General features: G+C 38.1%; 1 protein-coding gene across 5 annotated transcripts in view; it reads right to left on the reverse strand.

The window, feature by feature from the left end:
- ARSJ (arylsulfatase family member J) overlaps positions 1-17,855 on the reverse strand; it is a 162,434-nt gene extending 144,579 nt beyond the window's left edge. For all 5 annotated transcript variants that reach the window (XR_014243802.1, XR_014243803.1, XR_014243804.1 and 2 more), the window contains exon 1: positions 14,223-17,855. Coding sequence is in view for 1 of the 5 variants with exons in the window: in XM_082389645.1 (XP_082245771.1) it covers positions 14,223-14,623 (401 nt within the window). In the remaining 4 variants the exon portion in view is untranslated. The remainder of the gene's footprint in view (positions 1-14,222) is intronic.
- Positions 17,856-22,235: the final 4,380 nt, after the last annotated feature.

The raw sequence follows: 22,235 nt of genomic DNA on the forward strand, positions 1-22,235 counted from the left end.
AATGCCATCCTGGGACAGCCTTGGGGCCCATGGGCAGCCATCCTTGCCCTAAAAAGCCTCTTCCTCCACATTTACCTGTGCTGCTTTGTCTTTGTTTTGAAATATTAGTAAGTGGCTGAGCCAGAATCAAATGCTCAAATGCAGATCTTCTGACCCCCAACTACTACTCTTTCCCCAAACTATACTGTGAAATGAAATATATATATATTATATATATAATGGAAAAAAAATATTACTGCAATACTTCAAACCTCAGGGAGTCAGGCAAAGGAGAATGGAGAAGCAAAGGCTATTTTTCATTGATGGGCTTTGAAGTGTACAATGTGATTGTCAAAGAAGTTCCTATAATTTGTGATCAGTAGTAACTTTACCTGTTTGAGTGAGCACTTTTATTTTTTTTTGTTTTTTTTGCTAATAGAATGAATGACCTTGAAGTTGTACTTGATTCCTGTTTTTCTTTCCAACCATCCAACCCATTTGTAGTCCATCCAAAAATTCTGTCTGCTCTACCTGTGGAATGTACTTAGAATTGACCCCTCTCTGTCACTCCTCTCCACACCCCATCATTTCTCACACAGGTTAGTGCGATAGTCTCTTTACTAGGTCTTCCTGCTGCAAACCTTACCTCCAGGATCTATCCTCAATACATCTGCCAAAGCAAGTCTGTTAACACCAAAGTTGGGTCATGTCACCCCTCTGCTCCAAGCCTTCTAATGGCTCCCATTTCACTCAGAGTGGAAGTCAAGATTCCCTGCCTTGGCCTTCATTGCACTACAGGATCTGGCTCCCTTAACTGCCTTGACCTCACCTCCTCCTACTCTCCCCTACCCCCTCTCTGATCCAGCCTAGCTGGACTGGCCTCTTGATGGTACTTGAGCACACCAGGGGTGCCCCTGTCACAGGGCCTGTGTGGTTACTGTCTGCCTGGAGCAGCGACATACGAGACTCCCTCCTTCACCTCCTTTCTTAGTGAAGCCTTCCCTGACCTCCATGATATTGCTCTCTTCACCCTTAACCCTTAACCTCTTAATTCCCATCCTGTTTCCTGCTATGTTTTCCTTCTCAGGGCATATTGCCCTCTAGCACACTATATATTTTATTTATTTGTGTCTCCTTGCACTAGAATAAATCCCACGAGAACAGGGATTTTTGGAGGTTGTGTCAACTGATATGTTTCCCAGTGCCTAGAACAGTTTCTGGCAGAGTAGGTGCTCAGTATTGAATGAATGAAAGAATAATGAATGAATTTCAAGGAAACAAAAACAAGAAGCCCAATTAAATCAAGGGTCATTACCTCATGAACCATTAAATGGTAATGGGAAGCTTCATGAAGGCTTACACTGAGTTTGACAAATTAGTCAATGCATAGTCTTCTTCCCTATAGAACATCTAAGGATATGCATTTAACTTTGGGAATCTCCTTTACAAGAATGAGAAAGAGTAACATTCACCTACCTCACAGATTTGTGGTGAGGATTAAGTGACGATATAAACATTTGCCTCAACAAAACTCTAAATTACTTATGTTTTTTGTTTTGTTATTTTGACATCTGAGATCATTCAGAGCCATATCAGAAAACAGACCTGAAAAGTTCTATGGTTGGAAACAAATCATTAAATTATTCTAGCAATTCTCAGAATACTGATCCAAATGGCCCAATTTTCTTTTAAATGATTACAATGAATTCCTCAGCTAATTCAGACTATGCACAACACTATAGAAAATTAGGATATACATGTATTCATCTGGAGACTGATGCAAATCAGATCAAATCCATAGTTTGATTTAAACAAGACCCCCAAATAAACGTCCACTTTCTTCAAGTTGTCATTGTAGTAGAAAGGTTCTAAAAGAAAAGAGTAGTGTGCCAAAATGTCTATATCTCCTAGCACCTTTAATTTTAGGATTTAGTCCTTAGAAATTCAGTTGCTTTTTGCTCTTGAGCCAACTGCTTTGCCCAAAATAGGAATCTTTTTATCGTTCATTCTATGGGAGAGCAGAAATACATTAATAGAGAAGGTGTCTTCAAAAGTTAGATCTTTGAGACCTGAAACAAGCTTTCAATTGTAGAACATAGGAGGAAAAACACAACTGCACTTGCAGCTTGGATAGTACTTAATTAAATAGTCATATGCATAGAGTAGGTGTTAAATAAATGGTGAAAAAAAGAGAGATAAAGATGGTAATAAATAATCTTGGAACATTAAAGGCTAAAAGTGTATTGCAGTGTTAATCATTGTGGTTTCTGATGAGCAACTTCACTATCACCAAGCAGCTTGTTAGTGATCTGGTGTCTCAGGCCTCACCCTAGACCTTCTGAAACAAATTTCTGGGGAAGAGCACAGAGGAATAAATGCTTTAACAAATTCTCCAGGTGGTTGATAATTTTATTAATAATTTAAGTATTCTTACAAATTCTAAAAGGTAAACTAATAACATTATCCTTAACTTATATATGAAACAAATGAAGAGCAAGAACAGATTCCAGTTTTCCCAAATTGAATGGGAAAGCCAGTTTGAAATGAGTTTCTGGTTCTTAGAATAACTATATTTAGCTTTTTGTTGTTTTACTTAAATAAGATATTCATTTATTTCTACTCTAAAGATAACCTGTGCAGCTATACCAAACCCATCCTGTCAACCATCTGAGTAATGTAGTGGAAAATCATAGTTTTGGGGGTTGGAATTCTAGTCTCATTACTTACTATGGGATTTTGGCCAAGACACTTTACTTCTGTGAGCTTGATTTCTTCTTATGTAAAATGTGGATATTAATAATTATCCCCAAGTTATGAGGCTTAGAGAATATATTGAGAGATATATACATAATACATATATAGATAGATTAGAGAATATATATTAGAGAATAATATAAATATACAAAATATATTCCTTAAGTGTCATATAAATGGTACATCTCCACTCCCAATATTTTATCTTCAACTAAATCCTTTAGCTAGAAAATGTACAATTAAATTAATTTTATAGCATTACAAAGACAACCAAACAAGGATCAAAGAAAAAACTGATTTCAAGTATTTGAGCTTATATTTTTAAGTGTGTTAAAAAATCTAAACTAAATTAAACTTTAATTTGATGAGTATGAATTACTCAGTTTACATACATTTATTATACATTTATTATGGCCTTATCTATGCAAGAACCTGATGTGTTCAAAGGATATAACACTGCCTTTAACCTCATGATGTTCAATCTCAAAGATAATTTTTAAGTCTAATAAAACAATTAAAAAATTCTTGAGCTCTTCAGATTCAAGAATATGGCACAATCTTTTTATAAATTTGTAATAAATTACAGATTTATTAAAAATCTTAAAATTAATGATCATTTATAGTATACATTTATAGTATAATATACTATATTATAATATAGTATAATATATGTTTAGTATATTATAATACAGTATATGTTTAGTATATATTATGGCATACATAATACAATTAATATAGTATAAGATTATACTATCAAAATTATAGTATAGATTGATAATTATAGTATAGACTAATACAGTATAAATTAATAATTAGAGCAGAGCTCGCAAGTATAGATAACTCATGAATTTTTGCTAGGTAGGAGAGCAGAGAAATTGGGTCAATTAACTTTTTTGCTTTGCTTTTGTTTGTAGACAGAAGGAACTTAAATGCATTTACATGCTGATGGAAATGGTTTTGTAGAGACATAAAAATTAATAACGAAGGAGAGAAATGGTAAAACTGTAGGACTCAGGCGCGTGAGGAGGGGAGAAGGAGCTCTGGGAGGCATGTGTCTTTGACAGGTTCGAGCACTTCAATGCCCTACTGGAGGAAGGAAGGCAGAGACATGGCTGTCGATGCCCATAGGTCAGGAAATTTTATACTGGTGATAGGAAAGAGATAATTCACTACTGCTTCTTTCCTCTCAATGGAATTGTGAAGAAAAGTAATGAGCTGATGAGGGGATATTGACAATCTGAGGAGAAGAGAAATCTTGAAATAGTAGTTCTGAAGAATTGGACATATACTAGAGGAAGGTTAGGGGATCACTGGGGCATTTTTGTGTGCCTATTTCGGATTTGTGGTCATGAATTTAATTTAATCGAGTATTGTTTGCCACTCAGGTTCCTGCTACTGTGTCCACCTATTGGTTGGACCTTCTCAGACTCTGAACATTGCCAAACCATGCTTATCCAGCTTGTATATACACTGTGCACGGAATAATCCAGTACTCTCACAGGGTCCTGTTAGTTTCCCCAGCCTTTTTCTCATCCAGATCTGGTTTCCTTACCTTCTCCAGCAAGCTGGAGAACAACCAGGTATTGAGAAAGCGTATCAATGCATCTCCTCAGCAAGGGTACAATGACCTAGCAATTATTTTCTGGCTTTTCTCCTGCCAGGTGTAGGTGGTTAGTAGACTGGTGTCGGTGACATGATGGATACATGATACTGATTCTGTCTGGTCAGTGGAGAGAAGAGTCCCATTTATTGCTTTAAAATGATCAACAATGTTCTTTGTTGGAAAAAATCATGTGCAACATGCCTTTGAATTCTAAGAATTCTATCACTTTTTTGGCTGCCACATCTTATTATATCCAAGAAAATGTGTATAAAGGTGTAAAACGATCAGAGAAGTATTGGAGGGGAGATGAGGGACATAGAGGGTCTGGAAGGATGCAATGGCGTTTTCCCAGAGGAGAATGAAGAACATTCTAGCAAAGGGAATTCTGCTTAGAAGGGAACAGGGGGGTTAAGGGGCATAGCCCTTGTGGGAAAGTACAAGTACCCTGGCAGTGATAATCCAAAGAGGGTATAAATGGAAAAGTGTTGGGAGATTGTACCCGAATCTTGTCAGAGGCCAGATTTTGAAGGTCCTTATATGGAATGCTTAGGAACTGGGCTTTAGTCTACAGGTAGTGGCAGTTTCTAAAAGATTTTTAAGCAGGGAGTGGCATGATTTTGACTGTGTCGCAGAGATTTCACTCAGGTCTTAGGGTGGAGTGTGGATTCAAATGCTGCAGGCAATATAATCATTTAGGAAGTTAATGAAATAGTGATCATAAAGCACGTGAAATTTCCATCACCATGAAGCCTAGAACAATGTCTTATTTTAAAACTCTTTAATGCACACCTACTGAGTGGTAGTCCCTGGGGTGAGCTAGCATTCAAAGCTGAATAAGATGTAGTAATGATATTCAAGAAAATGTTGTAAAATGATTGTTGATTGAAGGAATTTGAAGTAATTAATCACTGGCCTTTCCATTACCCAATTTTTAATTCTTCTCATTTAGTGTGGTACTCTTAATGTCACTGTTTAAACATACATCTACTTTTGCTTGTCACAGTCTCAGCAGGCTTCCAGCAGATTCGGCCAAGCATGACGACAGCAGCATGCCAAGTTGACAACCAGCAACAACACACACAATCTCCAAGTGTAGAAACTTAAAAAATATACCCCTAATCACTTTCCTGGACATTTCAGAACAAAAATATATGAGAAATCCTGGTAGATAAAATATATTAAAATTGAAACAAGGAATTTAACTTTTTGTACTTACAGATTGAAACTGGAAAAGAGATATGAGTATACTCACAGCTTTTAAAAAGAACAAGTAGTCAGTTCTTTTAAAGTTAGTATGTGATTAAACATATGGAGCTGTAGCTCTAAACGTAGAAGAATGTTTACTTAAAAACTATATAATACTTAAAAGTTTTCAAACTATTTTCATATATGTTATCTCAAGTGCTATAACCTTTGAGATTATCATTATTCCTACCCTACAGATGAAAACATGGAGTCTCCGAGAGATTAAATTACTCATTCAAGGGTCATAGAAATTTGCTGAATCAGTACTGTATTTCAGATTTCCTCACTATATATTTTATGTCATTTCTGCTCTGTCACATTGCCTTCCAGACAGAAATATTTAAATGATTGTTTATTCATCTTTTCATTCATTCATTCATTCCTTACATGTATTCTTTGTGCCTATTAGTACAAAGCACTAGATTGGTTGCTGCGCGATTTATGGAGGTAATAAATCAGTCTTGCTACTCAGGGGGCCAGCGTGTGAACGAGGTGGAAAATCATGCCTAATATGACAGTAATAGAAATAATTATGTAAGGTCATCATTGGAATAAGTATTTCTGGCTAAGGAATCATGGAAACCTGTATAGGGAAGGTGGTATTTTAGTTGAGCCTTAATGACCTAATGACTTAATGAGTGGCTGGAATTTGGGCCAAGTGAGATAGGGTGTGAATTCCAAGGAGTGGAAACGGTATGTGCAGAAGGAGGGAGAAAGTCAAGTATAAGATGTGCTCGAGAAACAGTGAATCATTCTTTTCTCTGGAGTAGAGAGTTTGAAGACAGAGAAAGATAAGGCTAAAATTTTTTTTGAAGACAGGACTAAGGTGCTTACAAATTTCATGGCAGATGGAATGGGGTGATGAAAACAACAAGGGTTTTGTTGAAGCCACACGAGTTTAGGTTCCAATATAGGTTCTGCTGCTTAGAAGCCATATGACCACCCACAACTTGTATAATTTCTCTAAAACATTCATATATCATCCATAAAATGAGGACATTTGTTAAATATTTGATACATATTTTTTTAAATAATAAAAATATTTTACCTTCAGGATGGATGTGAAGATCAAATATCAGGATGTTTGAAAAGCAACTGGCACAAGAAGGCCCTCAGTAAAAATCACTTTCTTTCCCCATTCTGTGGTAGTCAGTGGGAAGTAGGAATTCCCTAGTTTGCCGAGGGTGGTGATGTAGTGATAGTCATGTTTGAGCACAGCCAATGTGTTGGGTGAATTAGAAGACAGAGGGAGTAAAGGAGAAGACACAAAAAGTGTTTTCTTGCAATACAGCACACAGGGAAATGAGTGTCTCAATGAAGTTACACTCCTGGGAATATTTAATATCTGGAATGAGAAAAGAACATTGCAACACACTCTAATTATATCAAAGTAAAGTACGGAAAAAGATTACATAAAAACTAATTCCATAATACTGCTATAGGAAAAAGTCCGAATGAAACTAAACTTTGAAATAAAAGACGTTTTCATGCTGAGCTCCTATTAGAAGAAGGGGCTCCAAGCCTTTTTGCTCCTCCCTTCTTTGATCTCTGGGAGAGGTCATACGGATGAAACAAAATGATCCGAACCCTCGGCACCTGGATATATTTCCACCTTTCAGGACAGCTATTCAGGAAACTCACCAGAATTACCTGAATAGGGATTCACTTCAAAGGGTGTCTTTTTAAAAAGACTCATTTAAAAGTAGGGACTTTGATCATAAGCGTGTGCCAATAGCTTACTTGACCATGATTCTACTGTCAGAAAAATCCATATGTTCAAATAGGAAAAGGCAGCTATTTGTTGAATGGTGTTGTCTATTGAGCCACTGTCTTTGAAATGGATATGTGAGGTTTTAAAGCCACCCTCTCCGTTTGCTCTTACATTCATTTTCTAAAGCCAAAGTGAGGCTTGGGAAAAACTCCTGTTTCTTCCAAACTTCTAACCATAAACATTTTTCTAAATATTTATGTATTAACTAAATATTTATGAATGTAATAAGTGAACTCTTAGTAACTGATCTTTATTGTGTACTCTTAGGGGGTAGAACACTACTTAAAACTAGGCCTTGGATAACAGAAGTGGATGGAAGAGGAAGCATGCATGACCCTTGATGTTTATGATCTAAGTGGGGTGGGGGGGGGAATATTTCTGAATGTATCACATGCCTATGAATTGGAATGATCAAACCCTACTCCCCTTTGCTTCCTTGAATCTTTCTCCTGTGAAAGTGACTGAAAGAATTCAATTACTTTTTCAGGGTTTTCAACACTAGGGTAATTGTTAATTGATAATTTCATATCTAAAAAGAATACTTTATAAACTACTGGGAGACACATTCCTTTGCTTCTACAGCCCACTGCAGTCCATAGAGGAGGCCTACATAGATCTTGTCTTCCTGCACCAAACCCCCAGACCTCCTGACTGTGCGCCTGACTGTACACAGTGTGGCTGCAGTGGTTGGCTATGGACAGGCAGGAGGCCCAGCTCAATCAATCTCTAGAAAGAAGCTATAATTAAAACTTGACACTTAACATTTCCTAAGAGATCATCTGGAAAGAATCCCACCATACTTTTCAGTCCTTTTTATTTGAATCTTCATCCTAACTCCAATCTTTCCAATGTATCTACTTTCATTCAGATTCTAATCTCTATATATCTCTGTACATTCTCTGCTCTAATTAAATCCTTCTTCCCTTCTAACTCCCTAACTCCTTCCAAGGAGCCTTCTGTTACTGAAAGTCCGTAATTAGCAAAATCCTCTATGATCTCATTTCTTTCCTGGACATTTCTTCCACCTTCTTGCTCTAGCTGATTGCTGGCTATTCTCTCAACTTAGGGCTGGTCTTCTACCCATACCCCAATTATCGAAGAGTCTGAAGCAGGGACTGGGTATCCTCTTAGTTCCACACTGGCACTTCTACACAGTTTGGCTCCTGTTTCTTTTTTAAAGGTGCAACTTTTTTGAAAAGTCAGGCAACAGATTAGAGACTCACTATCTTTCCTGTTAGAGTCCTTTATCCAATTCCAGGCCCTGCCCTCCCACCGCTCAGTCACAGATGATTCCAGCAACTGGCTCACTGTGCACTTTAATACAATTTCTCCCATTATTCTTAATGGTTTAAATATCCACCCAAGTGATCCATCCAACTTCCTGCCCTTCTAATACCTTGCCTTCCTCACTTCCAAAGATGTTTTCCTCCATCTCACTTTAGCACCATTCCCCTATCACTTCTAAAAACTGCACTACTTATGAAATTTTGATTCCAAGCATGCATTTCTCCAACTACCATTATCTATCTTTTCAGCTTTCCAAGTATACTGTGGTATCCTCACTTCAACCCTAGTCAGACAGTCAATCCATTGACCCTGGCACTTTTTTAGAGAACATAAACCCCTTATAGTTTTCCCCTTTTTCTTGCCAAGTTTAGAGTCCACAATCTCACTCTATTCATTTGGCAAAGGTCCAAATCTAGTTAAATACACCACTTCAACAGCGCTTCTTCTGCACACAAGTACCTGAACATGGCGTGAGAAAAACAAGCGATGACTGGTCTCTGTTTAAATTTATGACCACAAATCTCAGATGGACTCTCATTGTTACCCAATATTTTTACAGCACTGCCCTACTTATTTCAGTTTCTCCCTTTCCTAGAATATTTTCTATCTCTGTCTTTAAACCTTAAGATCCTCAGTCTCATCTAATGACCTCATTTGTTATTTCACTTAGAAAGTAGAATAATTCAGAAGAGAACTACCTCATATTCTTCAAAACCAAATCTTTCAATCTCTTTGAATCTGTACATCCATACCCTCCCTTCTTTCATATTAAAGTGAGTGAACTGGTAAAGAATAGCTAAAGCATTTTGGAAGAAGAACAAGTAAAAGGACTTACATTCCAGATATCAATATTTATTATAGAGCTATAGTAGTTAAGAGAATGTAGGATTGGCACAAGAATAGACAAAGAGACTAATGGTGCAGAATACAGTCCAGAAACAGACCCAAACATGTACATTTATCTGATTTATGAAAAAGATGACACTGTAGTGAGGTAGAGAAAGTATGACATTTTTAATAAATAGTGTGGATCAAATGGATTTACATATGGAAAAAATATGCTTGAATCCTAACTTATACCATATTAGAAATTAATTCCAGATGAATTATAGATGTAAATAGAAAAATAAAGCTATAAAACTTAAAAAAAGACCACTGTCATGATCATGATTTAGTCAAAGATATCTCAAATAGGACATAAAGAAAAAGATTATAAATAAGCCTACAATAAAATTAAAACCCTCTGTTCATCAAAAAACTTTTTTAAGAGAGTGACAAAGCAAGCCGCAGAATGGGAGAAGTCATTTGCAATACAAATATCTGACAAAGGAATAGAATATAAAAATAACTGCCACAAATCAATAAGGAAAAGCCAGCATCTGATGAAAAATAGGCAAAAAAAATTGGATACAAGGAGATATCCAAATAATCCACAAAAATATGAAAAGATGATCAATTTCTTTAGTAACCAGGGAAACACAAAACAAACCATAATGGTATACCAGTGCATAACAACCAGAATGACTAAAATGAAAAAGACAATGCCAAATGTTAGCAATGATGTGAAGCAAATAGAACTTTCCACACATTGCTAATGAGAGTGTACAGTGGTGGAACCACTTTGGGTAACTGCTGGACAGTTATCTACAAAAACTGAACATACACATCCCAATAATCCAGTAATCCCACTTTTTGATAGATACCCAAGAGAAACGTACACCTGTATTCACCAAAAATCATTTGCAAATATGTTTACGGCAGCACTATTAATAATGGTCCAACACTGGAAACAACCCATGTCATTCAACAGAATGGATGAATAAATTACAGTATATTTATATAAAAGAACACTATTCAGTAATTGGAATAAATGAATTATATCTACAGGCAACAACATGGATAAATTTTACAAACATAGTGTTAAGAGAAAGAAGCCAGACATGAAAAAATACCTTCTCTACAATTCCATTTATATGAAGTTTGAAAACAGGCAAAATTAATCTAAGGTGTTAGAAACTGGGAGCGTGATTACCCTTGGTAAGGCGCAGGGGCTGTTTGTAAAAAGAAATTAATTTATCAAATATCCTATTACAAATACACATTATTTGAGTTACCTTTGCATTTGTTAAAAATGATCATCATGGTATTTCAAGCGGGAAAAATGAATAACAAAATAGTAAAAACACAAAATTATTGCCCAAGACATGAATTCAGCTCAGACTGCCAATCTTTCCAACTCTAAAGTCTGCATGAAACACATCTAAATTTTGCAAAACTCATAATTCTCTTTCTGAGGCCTTCACTATATTCTCTTTTAAGAAGAAATGATGTCATGTCTACATGTCTTTATTTGAAAAACTATCTTTAAAAAAAGGTGAAAAAATTACTTTGAAATAAACCAAATGTAGGCAGCTGCTTTCTCAATCAAACTTTATATTACCAGTCTAACTGTGAACACCTACAGTGTTGTTTCTCAAAGTCCAGTGTACAGAACTTCTGCATCACTACCTCTCTTGGAATCTACTGCCACAACTATTTAACGTGGGGATAACAATAGTAACTACCTCACAGAATTGTTGTAAAGATTAAATGAGATAAAAATGCATTATCTTGGAACACAGGAACTGCTCAGTAGATGCTAGTATTTAATACTAACACTCAATTTATATTAGTACCATTATTAGAATAACCTGACGCATTTGTTAAATTACTATTGATTTCTGAGCTCACCCCCAGACCACTGAAGCTGAGTCATTGGTTGGGCCTGGAAATCCACTTTAGCTACTACCATTTGGCTCATTCTCTCTGCACAAATTTGAGAATCACTGTCCAGAGATTAGGGCTTACTTATTTGTTCCTCACAGTTCCGATATAAGGATCTGCACACAATGAATGCTTATTGACAGGCTGGCTTATGTTCAATATTGCCAGACTGATATGACATAAATTATTAAAGAATCTGGAATTTATTATAGATTTGTGCAGTATAAGGGAATAGATTCTTACATTTTGACTCCAGCAAAATATAAAGGGAGGATTGTTTTGTTAATAGTATCAAAAGTAGTTCCAGCTTCAATCACTTAAAACTCTCTTTATAAATGTGAAGATATTTGAATTCTATCATATTCCACATAACCTATTCTTTCCCTTAATATAATTCAGTCCATTTACATTTTTATTGCTTTTTTTTAACTTTAGAGGATCCAGAAATCATAGATATGTACTCATGGAGAGGACAAATGACCACATTATCTGGGCTTGCATTATGAATATTAGACCCAGAACTAGGCTTCCATAACCACTTTCTTTCTTACATCTGTGTTCATTTAAGGAAGGTTCCAGCAATTTGTCTAAAAGGAGAACTGAAAGTGCAAATGTCTTCAACTGTTTAATTCAAACAGAAATTTAAGTCAAATCACAGTAGTTATTTGAAATTTTTGTCTATAAAACAGTTACACAACTTATTACACTGAACAGAAAATTTTAATAAGGAGAATAAATCTTCTCATGAGATGTTTGTATTGAAAAGACAGGAGAGTCAACCTTTGACAGCAAAGAAAACTGAGGATTTATTTCCACCCTCATGTCTGCTTCATGTATTAACATAAAGATTAAAGGATAAAACCTAGATATTTTATCAGTGCAAGATAATGTTTAGGAACTAAAGAAGAACTTCTTTAGTGAAAAGTCTTAAATGTTCTATTGTGAAAGATAAATTCATACAATATAGTTATATGTTTTTCAATTACTCTTGGCTATCTGAATAAATCTAAATTCTATAAATTTAGTTTAAGAGGTTCAGGGAGCCTTTATGACTCATTTATTTCATAAACCAAATATAAGAGTGTTTGGATTAGACATGAAGAACTTGACCCACAGGCCATCAAATGGACTTGTTATTTTCCAGCCAACAATCTTCTCCTTTATAAATACCAAATGCCCTTGACTTTCTGATGCCACAATTAACCTTTAAAATGACTCTGAAGTACAGTGAGTCTTCTTTACTCTCCCACTGAAGAGAGAAAAGGACTGTTTTTTTTTTTTCTTTTCTGGCAGTGATGCTAACTTGTGACAGTTTGCTAAGCAGTAGAAATCGTGTATTAAGCAAAAGTCTCTGCAAGACAGAGATTCCTACAAAATCGTCTTTATTTTTCCAATGGATACTGGCTACTCTTATAAGATCCAATTCCAAGAACAACTTCACTGAAGTAAGGGTCCCCTGGAACTGAAATCACAAGACTTATACACTGAAACCACTAAGGCTTTTCTTCTACCTCTGTCCAGTGGCAGCTGGACCTCTGCGTCTCCTAGTTTATCTCAGTTCCACAGGCTGAATTTGGACATGCAAATCAGTTATAGTAACCTACATTCTGACAGGATAGAGTAAAAATATGAAAATGAGTGAACACCCTAAGTAGAATATTTAGCTGTTTAGCAAAGCAACGATAATACTAAAAACACTTACTTAAGCATCCTAATAATCTGCTTTTTCTTTATCAGAAAATTTCCAGATGTGTGAGGAGCAGCAGAAAACTTCAGATGAAGTTTAACTCATGCTGAGCATTTACAACTGTTATCTTCTCCCATTTTGAGAACTACCCTGGTAATTATACATTGCCTTCCTTAGTGATCTTGTGAGAGAAAATTACTTATCAAAGACCCAAATAGAGTCACATGTGCACTGGTCAGATTTTACACTGCCTTCCATACGTTTCTTTGGCCCCTCTTCTGTGATTACCTGTGGTTTTGATTATTCAGTCCTAGATTTAAGAATAAACCAAGAGGGACTTCCCTGGTGGCACAGTGGTTAAGAATCCGCCTACCAATGCAGGGGACACGGGTTCGAGCCCTGGCCCGGGAAGATCCACATGCCCCAGAGCAACTAAGCCCATGCGCCACAACTACTGAGCCTGCGCTCTAGAGCCTGCAAGCCACAACTACTGAGCCCGTGTGCCACAACTAATGAAGCCCGTGCGCCTAGAGCCCATGCTCTGCAACAAGAGAAGCCACCCCAATGAGAAGCCCATGCGCCGCAACCAAGAGTAGCCCCTGCTCGCTGCAACTAGAGAAAGCCCGTGCACAGCAACAAAGACCCAACGCAGCCAAAAATAAATAAATTTATTAAAAAAAAAAAAAAGAATAAACCAAGAGTCCAGAAAAAATTTGGTCTGTTTTTCTTATCAATGATGGTGACTGTGAATTCTATTGTGACACCTGAAACAAAATCTGAACATGCTCAAAAGCCAAAATAGATTTAGAAAAGGAGAACACTTCTGGAGACCTCTGGTTGGTAGGTGGGAGTTTACAAGTTCTGATCTCATTTTAAAACTCTGAAGGCCCTTCACAGCAGGCTCTGAGAGTAAGGAAAATGAGACTAAACTAGTGATGAGACTTTCAAGATCATCAAGAGGACATCCATTTTAATTCCCACCACAACTAAATGCATTTGATCCATTCATTCATTCACTCATTCATACATTTAGCTCCCCATATCTTCTGCAACTCCAGTAAGTTAGGAGCTGGATCATAATTAAGTGCTTAATATATCTCCAAGGAATAAATATATGAAGCAGTAACACTTACTTTCCAGTAATAAACTGACTCCTGGACGGTGTGCAAATAGGCTGGACATAGTAGTTCTCCAGTTTAACTCCTTCGGCTGCAAGCTTGTCAAGAGTGGGAGTCTTTATCTCCGATCCGTGGTAACCCACATCTCTAAATCCCTGATCATCCGCTAGGATGAAAATGAGATGGGGCTGGGAGATGGTAGTTATGCTGGGCTCCGGTCTCTCTCCAGTTTGAGGTCGCAAAGCCCCTTCCTCTTCCTCCTCCAAGCCCTGGCCCCAGGACAGGTAACCGTAGGTGAGGAGGCTGAGGACCCAGAAGCCTGCCAGCGCCCCCATGGCTAGCATCTTTCCGGGCCAGACCCAGGCCTGCGAAGGAAGTGGCGGAGGCGGAGGTCCCGCGCAGCCCCTGGGGGCCATTCACTCTGGTCCCAGCTGAAACTCCAAGGCAGAACAACGCACCGCGCGCCGCCGCTGGCGCACACATGCACGCAGGAGGGGTAGAACCAACAGGCGGTGGAGGTGGAGGGTCTCCACCTGGAAGGAAGTCCGTGCTCCTCTCAGCTGTCAACACGTCCAACAACTTTAATCTTCTACACGTGGTGGCTTAGGGGATGGGACGTGTGGGAGAACAAGGAGTCGCTTTTCTCCATCAAATCGCACTTTCTCCTCCTCGCTCCCCAAAGTAGCTTCCACACAAAAAGTTAATGCCTCCACCCAAAGGTTCTCAAGAGAAAAAAAAAAAAAAAAATCAAGTAAGGAATTGATAATCACCTTGGGCAGGAACTTTTCGTGGCCAGAACTTTTCGCCCTCGAGGCGGAGGAGTGAGGTTCTGCGGCAGGCGCGCGCACCGGCGGTTGCGAGGTCGACCGTAGGTCCGGCAGTCCCGTCACCTGGAAAGACCTGGGAAGTGGAACCGCCGAAAAAGAGCTCTAACCCATGCGGATAACAAGCAGCATGCAGTGAACCGGCCCCCGAATCACTCTCTCCACTTTTCCGGAGCTATTTCTCTCGGTCTTCTCCGAGGCGTTTCCCAATCTCCCCGACACTCACCAGGCGGCGAAATGACAAAAACAGTCCGCTTTCTTTACTGATCTCCCTCCACCGCTGACCACCTCTTCTCCGCAGGAACTTCGAGCAGCGGTTCCTTCTCTCCGCTGCTGGAGCGCACGGGGACCGAAGTGGGTCCCTGACCCCGTGCACGCTCCACGCCAAGCCCACTTGGTCTCCGCGGGGTTGGTGGCCCGGCAGAGGCGCCGCAAGCTGCGTGCGTTTTGTCAGAAAACTTACTTAGTTTTGGCACTCGGAGTTCTTTGCTGCCTCCACCCTCTTTTCTCTCCAGTGAATCACAGAACGGTGCTCTCTGCTTTAGCTCCCCCAGGAAGAGGGGGAGGGGTAAAGCCGGTTTAGAGGTTCGATCTTTTTCCTTTTCGGGAGGAGGAGGGAGCAGGGAGGGGAGGTTTTGCCGGAGAGAGAGCTGCCCGCTGCTTGAGCCCTGCTGGATCCAGGGGGCTCCGCCTGGGCTACCGCTTCCCTGAGTCTCGAGGACTGCCCTCCATCCTCCGGAGAGGGGGAAAACGGCGGCGGGAACGGGGAAGGGTGAAGTGGGCGCTTCTCCTCACGGGTCTGCAAATCAAGAGCCCGCTCTCCCATTCCGAATGCTGTGCATGCAAACTTTTTCTAGCTTCTGGAGGGAGTGAGAGAGGAAGAGCGGGAGAAACAACAAATTCCGTAGATAACACTCCTTCCTTCCTCTTCTGGTTTTCCTTTTCTAGTATCTCTCTCCTCCCCCCAATTTTTCCTACTTCTTTTATTCCCGCCTCCTTTTTTTTTTTTTTTTTTTAACAGTCTCGACTACAAGTGAAGTTGAATTCCCTTTCCCTGTTGCTGGCCTTTACAGCCTGACTTCCTCATTAGCGTCTCTCTACACGAAGATACTGAAATCGCCTTCTCCTTACATTTCCACAAACTTACCCATAGCGTGTCTCCAGCCAAGAACACGGGGAGGAAGAGGAGTTACACATTTCACCCTCAGGAACCACGAGGCCGGTCTGCACTCCTGCAGTACAGAAACCACCATTTCCCATCTAGAAATTCGGGGAACTTTGTCCCCCCCCCCCTTTTTTTATAACTATGTGGAGTAAAGCAAAAGCTTGTCCTGATTGTGAAGATATGCCTGCTTTTACTAGAGTCCTGTTTTTAAATCCCTGCTCAAAGACAGGAATGCGATTTATACTATCTGTAGGGGGAAGCAATTAATGCCAAGAGCCACTGAGACATGCTTTCCCCCCTCCCCAAATTCATTCAGTAGTTATTTATTGAGCACCTACTATGTGCTGGCACATAAAATGTCAGATTCTCCCAATTGCCTAGGTATAAATCTAAGTTTCATTTAGCCATTTACTTATTTTTATTTATCTACTTATTTATTTTATTGACGTATAGTTGATTTACAATGTTATATTCTGTCCTGTTGCTAAAGTTCCTGTTAAGTTTCTAAGCAAAACGTTAGTCAAATGGAAATTTAACACCTTTGAAACTTGCAGTGTGCACTATGCAGTTATTTTTGCTAACATGTGTAGCCTTCTACTAGTCTGTTCTCTTCCCTGAGGCCATTCTGGTTAGTTTGTGGAGAGATGGGCAGTTTTAGAAGACCTGCTTGGAAATGTGATCTTGGCAATTCTGTGAGTTAAATCACCAAATGTGTAATGAGTGAACTGAGTATTGGGAGATTGAAAGCACTGTGAGGTAATGCTCCCAGCTCTGTGGGTCTAGCCAGGTGCTTGAGTAGAAAAGATGCAAATAAACATTCAGATCAATCCAGCTACTTTTAGTTGGGGAAGGTCAATGACATAATACAAGAAGTGTCCATGTTGCTATACAAGAAAGAGGGCCATTTTCAGTTCAGATTTCAAGCAAGAGTAAAAAAATAAACGTTAACATTTACCGAATACTTACCATGTGCTAACCATAACACTCTGTGTACTGATAAACACACACACACATATCTGTAAGTATTTATACAGTGTTTTATACACTTTACCTCCCTTCCTTCTCCACCAACCTTATAAGATATCCACCCATTCAACAAATATTTGAGGAGCTGGGCCAGTGCCAGAGGCTGGAAATATAATTGTGAACTACGTCAGGTATAGCCTCTGCTCTAGTGGAACTTACATTGTGGTAGGGAAGAAATATACTGATAAACTATAATCATTCCTAAACTCTAATACCTACTATTCTGTGGTATTCTGTATAAGTATTCAGATAAGTATTCAAAAGAGAAGGAACAAAATTCAAAGACATTTTAAAACAAAGTAAGCTGACTTAGTGTGGTTAGTGGGTAAGGTGGTACAAGGAAGTGACCTTAAAACTGAGGGAGATGTTATATTGTTTATTATACTCTTTTGCAGGAAATTTAGACTTAGAAATCTGTCTGACTTTAAAACCCATATTTTTCAAAAGCCGTTCTTCCCACAAGTGGCTTTAAGATGTTTTCCAGCCATACAGCACAGAAAGAACACAGCTGCCAGAGTCAGAGAATTCTAATCCCCACACAAGGCATGCAGACTATCCACACGCAGGATGGAAAGGCAGAACTCAGCCCTAAAAAAGCCATTTCTGGAGTAACACTAAAGGAGACTAAGAACTACTTACAGTTAGTAATAAGAGCCAAGAAACAAGAATGGTCATGCCATGGTAGACCAAATGAGATGGGACTCAAAGGGGAAAATCCATCAGCTGAGTGCCCCACCCACGGTAGGAAATAGGTAAAGATTATTTCCACATACATAAGGAAGACTTGAGAATGAAATCAGAGGCTGTTGAATGGCCTATGCTTTATTGTACCTATACTGATATTTCAAATACATAGACTTTGCATTTCTAATTATAGGATTGGTTTCATGCACTCTAAGCAATAGTTTTAACATCCTCATGAAATCCCAAGTTAAAGACCCTCAATAACTTATGGTTCTTTCCTGAGCTGGCATTTTGGTGTTCAGGCATCAGGTTCCCTTGTGGAATCACATCTTAGGTTTATTTTGGCTTGGATGTGGTCACATTGCAAATACACTCCTCTAGTTATGGAATGATAATATAAAAATTAAAGGTACTATTTGATTCAGTTAAAAAGATGAGAAAAGCAGAATTGCTTAGAGGTGAAATTAATGTGAACCAATTATTCAGGTAAAGCTTAATCAGGAGACGGGATTGAAGCTATGCCTTAAAGTATGATGGAAATTTGGAAAGGTGGAGAAGACGTTAAAGGAAGGACATTTCAGATAAAAGAAAAGAGAATACCAACTGGCTGAGACACAGTTGGACTGGGAGAGTTTGGGAAATAATGTTAGAATGTTCAAGTGACACCAGATATTGAAGGACTTTGAAAAGCTATGAAGGGATGGAGCTTGATTCTGAGGGCATTAGGAGTGATGAGGTCCTTTAAACAGGACATAATATGATAAAATATTCTACTAAATCTTATATGGGTTATTTCTGGGATTTGTAGACATAGAAGCTACAAATGAATTGCTTCAGTCCATAAAAATTTGAAGAGTTGTAGTTTTACCCTGAGAGTACTAAGTCTATTGAAGTTTTTTGTTTTAGAGCAAGACATGATGAAAAGTATAAGAAATCACAGAACAGTTTTAGGGAGAGATTTGAGGGAGTAAAGACTAGACTTACACAACTGCCACAATGTGTAAAATTTCTACAGCAATATATTTTTTAGGATAAAGAACTACACTATGGCTATGCCATCTGATGGGAGATGGGCATTCATTGAAAGTTTAGAAAGAAGTAAGTAATCAACTAAGAGGAACACAAGGGACAAAGGAATAAGGGACACAAGATAGGACCTCCTTTGATTGGATAATGTTAAAGGAAAAAAATGAGTAGGGTAAGTTGGCAGGATGGTCACTACTAGAGAGGGGAGATCAGAATAAGGCACCACAGTGTGGCCTGGGGCTCCTCAGGGGACAGACCAAGGGTAGTAGATGGCTAGGGGTGGAGGGTGGAATGAAGGAGTGGATATGAGGAGCCTATCAGTAAATGGAGAAGCTAAGAAAAATCACAGATGAGCAGTAAAATGTGTAGTTGCACAGAATTTCTTTGAAACATTTATGTTAAGCCTCACCATAAAGATGACATTTCCTGTAGCATAGTATGCATGGACAGGATTGCCCTAGCTTACGAATTGCATATATCTAAACAAGTTTTGTTTTTTGTTTTTTTTTTGCCTAGTAGGATAGCATGCCTGCTACACTGTTTCCTTTTCTTCTGTAGGTTATTTATTTTCAACTAAACATGTACTCAGATGCTTAAAAGATACAGCTAATTTTTAAATGCAGCTTTAAAAAAATGTGAAAATGGTCAATCTAGGGATCTACAGACTATTAAAAGATTTAAAATCCTAATTGCTGCTTGTTTGGGTTTATAAGTATATTAAGTTCTTAAAAATGAAGGCTATTACTAAGTTTAAGTTCATACACAAATTGTCTAAAACATGTTTGTCCTAATATAGTCATCTTCATATGAATTCCATATAATAAACTCCTTACTAATCATTATTAACTCTTTTTTAGGCTATGGATCTAAGGCTACTTTGAGCCATTGTCACAAGAAACAACAGCTCGCTGAATAAGACCAAGTAGGATGGTTAAATGCCTGGTTTAGTAATTGAGATCACTTCCCTTTTTTTGGAAAGTCTCTGTTGAAATAAGCTGTAATAATTTATAAAGAAAAGATGAGACACCAAAGTTTCAACTGTGTAAAACTGTAGCTACCCAAAAGTAGCAAGGTTTTTGGCATCAGAAACTCAGAAAATCTGAACTCTCAAAGAAGAGATCTTTCTTCCATTCTATAAACATCTTTATGTGAAAGCAGACTTTTAAACAAAATGTTTATTATGTGAAAGCATGGTAATTTCTATAATTTTAAAATCTGTTTTTATTGATTAAATTTTAAATAAAATTCTATATCATTTACATAGCCATTTTCTGTTTAGAGTATCAATTCCTAAGCCTGGCTGCTCAATAGAATCCTTTAGTGATTTTTTTAAAAAGGAAATTCCCAGCTCCACCCAAAACCTAAATCAAAATATCCAAAGTCTGAAAATATCTATATTAGAAAAAACTTTCCAGGTGATTCTCATGTGTATTGAGTTTTGAGCACCACTGATTTAGAACCTAAAGCATCAAGAAGTTTTAATGGGATTGCTTAATGGATAAGGTTGGTGCCATCTACCAAATATAATATGGGAAACACAGCTGAAAAATAGGCGGATAAGTCTGGAGTCAACACATCTGAGGACTGAGCACCTAGTTCCTGTAAGACGGCAGGAAGAACTACAGTTGGGATATGGCTAAACCACCAGGATCTAGAAAAGAAGGGAAAGGCATTAAAGTCTAAGGGGGTGATTACATGGGACAGCAGTCTGTGCAGGCATTGGTAGATTCAGAAACACTCAAAGGGAAGACCAGCAGGAAGAGCTAAGTTTGGAATCCAGCTCCTCCATGGATGTCTTTGGGTAAAATTCCTGTTACTATCCCTGTGGCATGGACCAAAGGTGTCGGGTGCTGACCTCCTGATATTGAAGTGGTCTAGTGTCTGGTCTCAATGGGGCTAGACAGATGTGAAATCCAAAGTCAAGGCTAACCAGTAAGAGTAAGTGCTTGATCAGATATCCAGGAAGTAGCATATTCCTGATTATGGACTTTATGAATCTATAACAATCATATGAATTTAAGAATATAAGAATCAATTGAATCAAAGAATAAAAATTGTATGAAATTTATAAGATATTCAGTAGTAAAATCAATAGAAGTTAATGACTGGAGAAAAAAGAATGAGGGAGGAATGAATGATTATACCTAGTTTCTGGCTTGGAGAAATTGAATGAATGGTGGTACCATTTATAATGGTAGGAGTCATGATAGAACTAGCAGGTTTGGGGAGTAGACAGCAAATAATTACTTTAGTGTTGTTGAATTTGAGGTCTGTGAGGCATCTCAATGAAGGAGTGCAGTAGTTAGGTGGATATATGGGTCTGGACCTCAGGGAATAGGGTAGAACAGAAAATTTCATCCACACCTAGAGTGGGTAAAATTTCCCAGGGAAAGGTGGAAAATGGGAGTGAGAAAGGGCCTAGGACAGAACTATTTAAGGATAGGGAAGATGAAATGGGGCCCACAAGGAGACTAAGAAGTAGCAAGAGAAATATAACGGCAAAGGGGGCAATATTTATTGAACATTACTTAATAATGGCATGGTGCCAGCACTTGATGAAGTGGTTTTTCATGAACTGTCTCAGTGCTCTTCACAACCATACCTTTACTTATACCGGTAAGTGTTATTATTTTATAACAAAGTGGGGAGCAAGAGAAGGATATCAAAGAGAATAGTATATCAAATAGCCAAGAACCAGAGAACCAGCACACCAGGAAGTGGGAGAGGTCAATAGAGTCAAGAGTAAAGAGGACAGTGAGATAAAGAACACAGTAGGTGTTAGTTCATTGGCATAACTTCTCTGCAAATAGCTTACTAAAGCTTATTTCTCATCTGTGTTTACTAACATTGACAATGATAAAGCTCTAAAGTTTTGAAGTATTGATAACAAAGTAGGTTGAAAAATAAAACAAGGTTTTAGTCCAAAATCTATAAAGAAAAACCCTGATAATCATCAAATAATATAAATGTTAGAATAAACTAGATGAGACGTGTGGAGTCCTTACAAAGTAAAGTATATATTTATATTGGAAGATGAAAAAATTTGAATAAATGGTTTTGAATAAACTTTCTTCAAAACGAATGACCAAATATTGTAAAGATAGTTAAAAGCATGCATCTAGAGCCATTCTGCCCATTTGCCAGCTAATAAGTTACTTATCTTCTCTTTGCCTCACTTTTCTCATTTGTAAAATGGGGACAGTAATAGTACCTATTGGATAGTGTGGCATATTACTTAGCTGTTGCCAAACAGCTGCTTAAAAAACCACTCCAAAACTCAATGGCTAAAAACAACAATAATTT

The sequence above is a fragment of the Balaenoptera borealis genome (assembly GCF_965194805.1).
Source record: "Balaenoptera borealis genome assembly, chromosome: 4".
Lineage (NCBI taxonomy): Eukaryota > Metazoa > Chordata > Mammalia > Artiodactyla > Balaenopteridae > Balaenoptera > Balaenoptera borealis.